Source organism: Anarrhichthys ocellatus, unplaced genomic scaffold (genome assembly GCF_004355925.1).
Source record: "Anarrhichthys ocellatus isolate YVR2014 unplaced genomic scaffold, GSC_Weel_1.0 scaffold252, whole genome shotgun sequence".
NCBI lineage: Eukaryota > Metazoa > Chordata > Actinopteri > Perciformes > Anarhichadidae > Anarrhichthys > Anarrhichthys ocellatus.
Window position 1 is genome coordinate 1 of NW_022280281.1, and position 11019 is coordinate 11019.

At 38.9% G+C, this 11019-nt stretch overlaps 1 protein-coding gene across 1 annotated transcript in view; it reads left to right on the forward strand.

The window, feature by feature from the left end:
- Nucleotides 1-505: 505 nt before the first annotated feature.
- edaradd (EDAR-associated death domain) overlaps nt 506-11019 on the forward strand; it is a 14740-nt gene continuing 4226 nt past the window's right edge. Inside the window, exons 1-4 of the mRNA XM_031879367.1 lie at nt 506-693; nt 7922-7980; nt 8388-8430; nt 9662-9732. Coding sequence (XP_031735227.1) covers nt 636-693; nt 7922-7980; nt 8388-8430; nt 9662-9732 — 231 coding nt within the window. The 5' untranslated portion in view covers nt 506-635. The remainder of the gene's footprint in view (nt 694-7921; nt 7981-8387; nt 8431-9661; nt 9733-11019) is intronic.

The following is an 11019-nucleotide window of genomic DNA, read 5'->3' on the forward strand; positions in this document are numbered from 1 at the left end:
GTATTTACAAGTGGCTCACAGATGACTCTCTTTCGAAGAAAAATAGATCTTTAAAACAAGATTTTTGGGCATTTCTATTTTCACATCTTCTATTATGACATGTAACTTTACTTTATAAAGACAAGGACGCTGTTTTGACTTGAACTGACCAGCTGGTGTCGCTGGATGCAAGTCTAGGAATGACCAAAGTCATACTCTGGGGAACACTAAAGTTCCAAATCTCCTGGCAATACATTCAGTTTTTGTAGATATATTTATGGCCACAAGTATGTGGACAATAACGTTACATTCTGAATCAAAGTGGCGTGGCTGAAACATGTGCATTGTCAGAACTGCTATTGGATTGAATGGTTCAAAGCTGCACTTCAAGCTGCGAGAAGGTGTGCAGCGCTTTTACGTATTCGCCTATTAACGACTTTCGAAATGAATATTATTACATTTCCGAGGGGACTTTGAATGCGGCATTGGTCCTTGTGGGCTACCTTTTCATCACCAAGGTGTTTCATTGGTGTGAGCTGCCGCCGCTGGGCTGCTGTCCGCGCGTGTTCTGACTTCCGACTGAAGGATTACAGTTAGTTTTGAACCTGTTGACGTTACATACGGACTTTATATCTTACCTTGATACATCCCGCTGCATGGTGGACGTCATAGATTCAACAATGAGCAGTCTGAGGGCGTTTAAGGAACCATTTGGTAAGTCAGATATTTCAGTGTCTTCATAGACTCACTATCTATATTCGGTAGCTTAAACATATAGTATGTTACAGTGTTAACTATTTTATTCAACTCCGCTTTTCATTTGTTTTACATCATCTTAATGAACGTTGAAAACTGTAGGCTAACATTGAGACCTCCGAAGTGGATCCTGTCATGCTGTATGTCGTATTGTCTTTTTATAAAATACAAATCATATTTCACCATTTGATTTTACCATTTTAAATATTTCATTTTATTAGCTTAATTGATATATATTTGTAACATTATAATTCGTTATTTTTAAATTATATTTCGTTAGTTTGAGGGAAAACAGTAGGTGTTTCCTGGTTTGCCATCTGCAACCACAACCATGAAAGTTTCCACAGTGTAAAAATTCCCTCACTGTAATAATAATAATATACCATGTGGTGATAAAGGTGGGTCGATAAAGAGTTTGGAGGTGTGCATAAAAAGTCCATGGTTCCCCCTGCACTCAGCCCACCACGGACATTTCTGACTAGTCATCAAATTATTTGGTGATATCAAATTTTGATGCACATGTACGTTATTTGCACAAAGCTACAGTACTGTTGTAGTGTTTGTATACACCCACAAACAACTGAATGTGCCTGTTCAGAAGATAGCTGTATGCACGGACTGTGTGTGGAGACCATTGTATCAATCACACAATCACACAGCTCTTCCATACTGCCAATTATGTCATTGTTTTGGAAAATATTAAATTCCTTGATCCCCTTTATTCAATGTTTTACTAAAACAGACTAAAATACACATTCATCTTTTTTTTTGTAATGTGATCATACATTAATGACCTCCTCAGGTCATTAAACCCCCAAATTCTCCAAAATACCTTGCTGTCCTCACTGGTAGCTACAACCCAGGTGGCAGATCCCAAACTTGTTGTCAACAGTGCCTTATAACTGGTATGTACACCATTAGTAAATGATTTATAACCATTAATAAGGACGTTAGTTACAACCTTTAGCTAAACCCTGCCAAAAGGGTGCTTTATTATTCCCTCCTCAACACTCAGCAGAGAAGACATTGTCTGCATAGGATTCAGTGATATGAGACAACACATCTATGAGCATATGATTGTACGCTTTCTATTTTATTCTTGTTTTCAGTGACAGTCGGTGAGGGCAGAAGCTCTTGTCTGCTCTCCAGCATGTTGTTTTTGATAAGAGCCAAATGCATTAGTTTCTACAGTAAACTCACTACTCTGTAGGCCTTGTTCAGCTGAAGAACTTCTCTGGTACATTTTGATTCTGTTCCATACACACATTCATGTTTCCATCAAAGAAGTGTGGCTTTCCAACACCTGCTGTCTCAGTTCAGAAGCAAACATTTCCTTTAGGTGTAAACCTTTCCTGCCTCTATTTACCTAAACCCCTTTCACAAACTGTGTTTGGATAATAAATACGTCTTTAGCCGCACTGCAGGTTAATGGCTGTTTGTCTGCATTCCTATATGATCCACGTATACACTGTGGTTCCCTTCCTCACTAAACTGTAATTCATTGCAGATCTTGAGTTGATCTAAAAACTATAAGCCAGGATGTGGAGTTGTAGTTCAGTTAAACATGGCTGCTATAATATTTAAACTGGAGATTTAAGTTGGTTTAGTTGTAACTTACCCGTTTATTGGATTTTCATTTGTTTATTTGGACACTTTATGCATGACAAAATATTATATTCTTTTTATCAAGTGATAAAGACTGAAAACAGGGAAATTAATGGTATCGTCTGTCACCAAAACCTGTTTGCATGTATAATCCAGGAGTCAACTTGTGATCAGTTTTTAGTTATTTAATAGCACGAGACTGGTTATGGACCTTTCATACCACAGCTGAGCAAAGCCAAGTCACTAATGCATTTACACTTATTGCAGCTGTGACAGTGGTACTGGTGAGCAGATGACATGTCACCTTTCTTTCAACCTTTTTACTGACCTTTCGTGCACAGTGGCTGGAAACTGTTGGACCTCATGTAAATAGCTTTGTGCCTGCAGGTGTATGGGTTGACTAATATGATTTTTTTATTGGCTCGCATTAATAGAGATATGTGTGGTTTAAAGTTGATCTCTTCACTGAAACTTGAAACTTGAAAGGCTTTGTAGGTGTTTTTGAAAGGTTTGTTCACCCAAATGACACACAAACATATTTTGTCATGTATCTAGCCATGCAGATAGTTTGCATCTTGTCCATCTCCATTTTAGTTTTTGATTGGCGCCATCTTGTTTTTATTGTGGTAGCAACCTGTCGATCACAAGGTAGCCCCGCCCTAAAGCATATGCTTTATGGTCTATTTTACTCTAAATGGACCATAATTTACTAAATGAACATGGTCAATTAGAAATGGACTGTACTTGTATAGCACCTTTCTAGTCTTCCAACCACTCAAAGCTCTTTAACACATATGTCATCATTCACCCATTCACTCCCATTTATACACTGATGACAGGGGCTACCATGCAAGGTGCCACCTGTCCATCAGGACTATCTAACATTCATACCCATTCACACACCACAGGCTTTGGGAGCAATTTTGGGGTTAAGTGTCTTGCCCAAGAACACATCGGCATGGACTAGAGGAACCGGGGATTGAACTGCCGATCTTTTGGCCACCCCTAATCGGTGAATATGATGCAACCAAACCTGGCAACTCTTCACTGCGATGACATTACATTACATTACAGTCATTTAGCAGACGCTTTTATCTAAAGCGACCTACAATTCAGATTCTATCACAATTCTACACCGTAGGCACAGCTACAGGAGCAATTTTGGGGTTAAGTGTCTTGCTCAAGGACACATCGACATGCAACTAGTGGAGCCGAAGCCGGGGATCGAACCCCGCTTTCAGTCTTTATGCTAAGCTAAGCTAACCACATCCTGATTTCAGCTTTATACTTAACACACAAGATAAGATTGTTATCAAATTTCTAATCTAACTCGCAGTGAGAAAATGAGTAAGTGTAAATCCCCAAATGGTACCCAGTGCACCTATTCAGTGGCACAGACACTAACAGTACAGCTGTTAAAAAGGTTTTGCAGAATGTTTTTATGTGACTCAGATCATAGAGAAATATCCAGTGTTGCTTGGAAGATATGTCATTAAAGAGGTAATATAAGCATTAAAATACCTGTCAAATCCAAGAATACACACACGCAGTGACAGAGAGACACTTTCAGCTATGTACCAGAGAGTTTGTACAAGGTGTGTGTATATATAGCTGCTCTCAGTCTAGACTTCACTGTGGCATGGGTCAGGTATTGGCATGCCATTCACCTCCATTCATGTGTGGAAACAAACTCATGATAAAGCACACAGCCCACGACACAGACTGGAGACATGGGTGGTCAAAACGGAGAAAAGCTAGGTTCACCTGTGTGGAATTATGGCCCTTAGCAAGTTATTATGATGTGGTTTGTATTTCATCTCTTGAACTTTATCCAGAGCGTGTCGTTACATGCCCCTGCATTCCCAGAGAGGGAGAAACAATGCTCAACTGATCTGGGGTTCGACTTACACTTGATAATTGGGTAACTGGCTGTAAGTCCTAATACTTAATGCACTGTATGTCAAGAAGAATACCACCCAGGGGTGCAATGTTTAGTTGTGTACTGGTAGTTTTGCATTTTTTTAACATATTAACTAGAAATCACCTGCAGTTTACATTACTGCATAATTTCCCGAACAATATGATGACTTTATAGGTTGATTTTCTACAACCATTACTTTACTGAAACCCTGCTTGAGATAGGTAACCCATTACAGTAAGCAATTGCTTGCCTTTACATTACAATTGTATTATGTGGTAATACTATTTTAAAATTGGACAGCTTTTGAAAGCTTTCTTTTTTTTTATGCATTCAAGGAATTTTAAGGTTCATCTGCCCCTTTTATACCGCAAGGACTGTTTTTCAGACAAATATTTGATAACAAATCGAACAATTCATTGATTAATAGAGAATCTAATTGACTTTTTAATAAAAAATTAAAAATATTCATTAAAGCCCTTAAGTTTTTATCTGTGCCTCTATGTACCAACAACTACCATCACAGTTTTATACGGATTCAGTTGAAAAATGTAGGTTATTGAAGTCAGAGATTACATTTTCAAGGTAGCAAAAAGGGGCTCAGGTCATCCAGGCCAGTGTCCCAGAAGGCATTGAGTCCACATCGGACAATTTCACATTTCACCCAATTCCATCATTTAGTGCCAGCCGAGAAGCATCATGCCCTTTATGTAGTGAGGTAGAAAGAAAGGGTGTGGAGTGACACATATTTCTGCCAATAAAAAATGGAAAACGAACACAAGCGTGTAGTATGTTCAGCGTGTCAGTCAGCCATGAATTATCGATTCAACACTCATACACCCCCATAACCAACAGAGACTAATATAGACCATAGAAAGACCGAAAGCAACTTTGGAGCAAAGTGCAACATGTCAATATTTCCGAGTACACTTGTGTAGGCTGGTCTACAAAACTGTGGTGGAGGGGTTTTACCTTTAATTTCCTCTGTAGTGGGTTACACCATCTGTCACCTCCTGTGTTCTCTGCTGTTTAAAAAAAGTGAAAATGTTTAATTCCATTATGAGAAATTCACTGATAGTACAAGATAAGACAGTGGAAGTACACCTAATAAATCATGTAGAGATGTATCTTACTGGCAGCCAGGAAATGCAGCACCATACACTGGAAAATACCACTTTGACATGTTAGGCCGACAGTAGTGTGTGTGTGTGTGTGTGCGTGTGTGTGTGCGTGCGTGCGTGCGTGCGTGCGTTGTTTGAAAAGGCACAGTAATGATGCACATGTGCCGATAGAAAGTTCACTGTCTGGGTCATGACGAGTGCTCATGTATGTGGAAGGCTTTTCATAGTTACAACTAAAACAGTTGTCTTTCTCATTTCTCCCTTGAAGTACTGTGTTAAGAGCATTTTGCCACCAGCTTTTCAAAATATCAACATTTGTGGGGGATTTCCATCTGTTCTGTAAACTACTACTTTCTATGAATGTGGTTGCATTTGAGCAGGTAAGGTTACGATATTGTAACCCTAGTACTATAAGCACAGAGGGAGCCCTCTACTCGACTATAGGTAACTCTCCTCCAATCACGAGCATGCATCAGCCCAGTGAAACTTGCATTAGCGTAGTCAGTTAATCAGTTTGTGTACTGCAAGCATATTCTGTGTATTGAAGCCACCTCAACCTGAAAGTATACACCTACAATGCTTATGCACATTTGGGCGAATGTGTGCAGAGCCTTTGTGAGTTAGAACCTCTGCTTTGGGAAGTGCAGCAGATTTGCTGTTTTCTTCAAGACGTTTCCCCTTTTGTGTATGTATTATCAAATATACTGTAGTTTTAGTGGAACATACTGTAGCTTAACATGGCCCCAGTAAATCTTACCAATGTCCCCTTAAAATGTTGCACAGATGCATAACCTTGTTAGGTTTTTTAGAAGTGGTTCAAAATCTTTACTCTGAGGACAATTCAAAAAATCTGTACTGAAAAGTGTTTTGATTTCAGACGGAAAATCAAATGAGTACTTGTCGTCCACTGTTTCTTGCCACACTTATTATTTCAGACTGCCTGTATTCTTCATATAATATTTCTAACTATAAAGCAAGGAATCTGTCTTTATGAATCCCTACAAGCAAAACTTCCGCTCCGAACAAGCAAGTTGTTCCTCCTCAATAACATTAGCATTTTCTTTTCTTCCATAAGACATTCATAGTATATTGCATCATACAGAAACATCAACAACAACTGCAGTTGGGGTAGCAATTCAAAGATAAGTCTTGTTTTATTCTATATTTGTCTCATTGTCCCATGAAAAGGCCCAAAACCAATAATATCTTACTCCACATCAGGCTGTTATTCTCAAACTTGCACAAAGACACTTTTTACTACATTTTTTGTATTTCTCAATTCAAGGTATTACATTTCTTTGAAGTGTCACTGTAAAAATGTTGTGTGATTTTTCAACAAGTCACACAATAATGCTTGACACAACTTGGACTTGATGTGTAGGATAACTATCCATCACCAGCAATATCTGGGTTCTTCTAATGAATAAAAAAAGATTTCCGTAACCTGTAAAGTTTGAAGTCTTTGGCCCATTGGTTTTTATATACAGTATTTAGTATACTAAATGCATCAACTGTAGGACGGTGTATGAGGGTTTGATCCAAAGTAAACTCCAGTGTGTGAGTGGCTCCTTATTGTGTTTGAAAGAGTTGATGGAGCTCTATGGCACAGAGGAAGAAGATTATCAGGCTTTGATACTCACACAATACTCCAAGAATCCATTAACTGTTGGTTTGATCTATTCATCGGATTAAAAAATATAGAATATCCTATATGATCATTAATCCTTTAAAGGTTCCCTGTGGGGTGTGTGCCCTTTAGTGGGGCAATAGAGCAATGTTGTTATATGTTTGGGTCTCCTCAGCAGTGATATGCAGGCTGCTTACACGGTCTCTGTGACCCACATACATGACTGCTCTCTCTCAAGTGAACAACACCTTGAAAGCTGCATGGAGGAAATGGCCTGCTTACACCTGGTCACTTCATCCTAATTCTAGTTTTCCATGCAAAATAACGTTTCATTGTCAGAGTGTAACCCAAGAAAGGCCAGATAAGTTCTTTATTTGGAGCCCTTTGGATACAATGGCTTCACAGTGATGTGGACTGATGAAGGCCCACATAGCCCCACCCCGGGGCTGAAAAGCTGCCTTTGTGCTGCTCTCCCAACTCATCCGTGAATGTGCTTGTTAGAAATATTCATTTTCAGTGCTGAAGGCATTTCATTTAAAAGTGTTCCGTGTTGGAACAGTTGTTTCATTGTTCCTAAGAACTTTTATGCACTAAAACCTGCTTTGCTTTTGGAGGGTAAACGCACGACTGCAAGACTGACATAAATCAATATCATGAAAAAGTCTTCCTGCTTTTACAAATGACAGTTTACCTCCTGTTAATGCTCATGATGTGTCATTACTACCCAGTTTCACTGCCTACATTAACTTGTCCAACACGTCACACTCACTACTAGAATATACTCGTTGGCTGGAGGAAGTGGTTTTTCTGTGCATCTCCGCAGTTGATAGTTTGGTGATAAGTAGGAAGAGGATGAAAAGAGTAGAGGTGACAGGATGTAGATGCGATATTGAAGCATTTCCTTTTTTGTAACAGACGGAAGCAGCTCTGAACCTGTGGAGGACACAGACACCACCAGCTTTGTGGCAGAATTTGTAAGCACCTTTTCTTTGATCTTTCCTCTACTCATGTTGTTTAGCTGCCTCATTGTCTTGACTTGTCTTCTCTCCAGTTTGCTTTGCACTGATTTTTCATTGTTCCTCCTCAGAAAGCAGTCTTACTGTAATCTGCTAAGAAATGTACCATAACTGAACACACTGTGCTGTGATTGGTAGAGCCCGAGGGCTCACTGAAGAACAGGTTGCAGCAGGCTGTTCTCTATCTTTGCACACTAGAGTCATGTTCTTCCACAGGCACAGACCACATCTTGAATGTTGCTGCAGTCTTATGAACAGACTGACAATAAAGCCCTGAAGAAAAGGGTTCACAAAGCAGGTTCCTCTCCTAAGCTTTATTCATGTTCTCTCTAATGTTATTGTGTCTGCCCTTGTCTCTCCCACAGTCCCTGGAGGCCAATTATCCAGTGCAGGTGACAGATCCTAATGGTAAATAAGGGTCAAACCACAATGGTCCCTTTTACAAAGCATATCAAACACACTATACATTCTCAAGTCAAAGTCAGAGTGGCCAGCACAAACAGAAAAGGGCATGGTAAAAAACACATAGGGGGGGGGATAGCCTTTATTATAATAGCTCACATGGTAAACTCAGCATTATATATTGCCACAGCACTAACTCCATCATACATCTATCCATCCATCTAATAGTTTCCAGTGGCTTTTTTCAATCCCTGGAAGGCTTTTATTGTGAAACATTTGTGCAGGAAGTGTTGAGCTTCATTGATGAGAGATTAACAGCGATGAGAAACTGCCAAACTGGAAGTGACTTGATAAAGATTAGTGTACTTGTAAGTAGAGGTGTTGAGTTTGTGTCAAATAAAAGTTGAAACTTGAGTTGTGTTTCAGCAGCCAGGTTACAAACATGAGAAACAAACAAGGTGTGCAATAACTAGAACATGACAAATAAAATACTATCATACAAATAGAAAACAAAAACTGAGACTAAAACTAGGTATGACATGGAGGAATGTTGAGTTAGCATCGACATCTAATTGAAACAGGAACAGAAAACAGTCCTCTGAGATAACTATAGTAAAATATGTGAATAAAAGACAGGAACCTGGGTCTAATTTACAGCTGTACCAAATGACAACCCTGTTTTCTCCAAATATTCGTTCCCATACAACTAAACTGCATTCTGAGTTGTGTTTCTAGGGGAACATGCTTTCTCTCAGATTACGGTCGCAATTTTAAACACGTTGTGAATTTAAACAAAACTAATTGGTTATATTTAGCAAAAACATCATGATTTGTTTAGAATAAGAATGTTTGCTTCATTATTTAATTTACAACTGTAACTTAATATAAGTGAACTTTGACTTTTGATTTCACACGGGACACAAACAGCAGTGTCCCGGGTGAAAATCCTGTGTTGACTCATCCATCCAGACACTCTCTTTCTGTAGACTATGATGAGAAACATATTTGTGATATGTGAAAAACAAACGTAAATGACAGTTAATGAGAATGTGAGACCAGGCTACAAATGGCCAAAGGCCTCTCTGCTGTTGCGGTACACTGAGACCAGGCCAATTGTCAGTACATTTTAAGCTGTCTTCTGTTATTGTAGAGAAAGTTCAAACACATTTGTCAGTGGTTATTAGTATTCCTGCAGTGTTTTATTTCATCAGAATACACTGTAATGTGTCTCATGCAGATGCTGTGACACTTCACCTGAGCTCCATGGCCTCTGGATTCCTGAGCCCCTCCTCAGACAGAATAAGACAGGTCAGTATGGGTGCCTTTAATGCAACCTGTGTTTGAAGGTCCCTTATCGTCATCTTTCACAGAGACATCACTAAAAAAATATAGATTCACACAGAATGATGTTACACAAGTGACAAAAAAGCTTAATGTTTAGCTTCTCAGGCCCCCTGATCTTCCTCTCTCTTCTTCTTTCTTAAAGGTCAGGTAGTTTAATGCTGATGAATATTCAACCACAAACTGTTCCACCTGTGGGAAGCAAGCACGCTTTCTTATTATGAAGAGCAACATGATGTGTTTAAAATACTGAATGTATCAGTAGTAGTGAATTGTTGAGAAGGTCCGATGAATCACACTGTTCCATTCAAACTGACCACCGATGCACGTTTAACCTGCGTCACTGAGTTAGCGTAGATACAATACAATTTTTTCCTTTGATTCATTTCCTCGCGACAAATCTTTTAGAATAGACCGTCCAACGTTCACATCATTTCTCTAACAAACTTAATCCAGTCTTTCCCCAAATATTTGAATGAGTGTGGAAACATGTTTTAAGTGGTTGTTTGATTTACAAGACAAGTGAAAAGTCTGAAAACCGTGACTTATGCAGAAAATATTATATAATGCACATACATTTTAGGCCTATCCAGTGGCAGTTATAGATAGGCATTAAACAGAAAAGTCAACAAGATACATCGGCATAATAAACAGCCAATGAGATTAGAAAGATTCACACTAGCAGCAACAACCAACCAATAAAGATATTTCTTAGCTCCCCTGTGGTTCTTAACAAAAACATGACAATTATTTAAATTTATTAGGTATAGGAGTAAAATCAGTCAGTTTATAACTGCCACCCACGTGTGGTCTGATGTCTAACAATTAGGATGCTGGGCAAGAACGGCCTGAAAAGTCTGTGCATTAAATAATATATGAGTGTATTCTCCAAATATATGACCGCCATCAACCAATCACCAATCACTGTCATTACTATGCGTCTGTTGATGCGGATTTGGATCTAAATGCATACAGTGGGTACGGAAAGTATTCAGACCCCTTTAAATTTTTCACTCTGTTTCATTGCAGCCATTTGCTAAAATCAAAAAAGTTCATTTTATTTCTCATTAATGTACACTCAGCACCCCATCTTGACCAAAAAAAACAGAAATGTAGAAATTTTTGCAAATTTATTAAAAAACAAAAACTGAAATATCACATGGTCATAAGTATTCAGACCCTTTGCTCAGTATTGAGTAGAAGCACCCTTTTGAGCTAGTACAGCCATGAGTCTTCTTGGGAATGATGCAACAA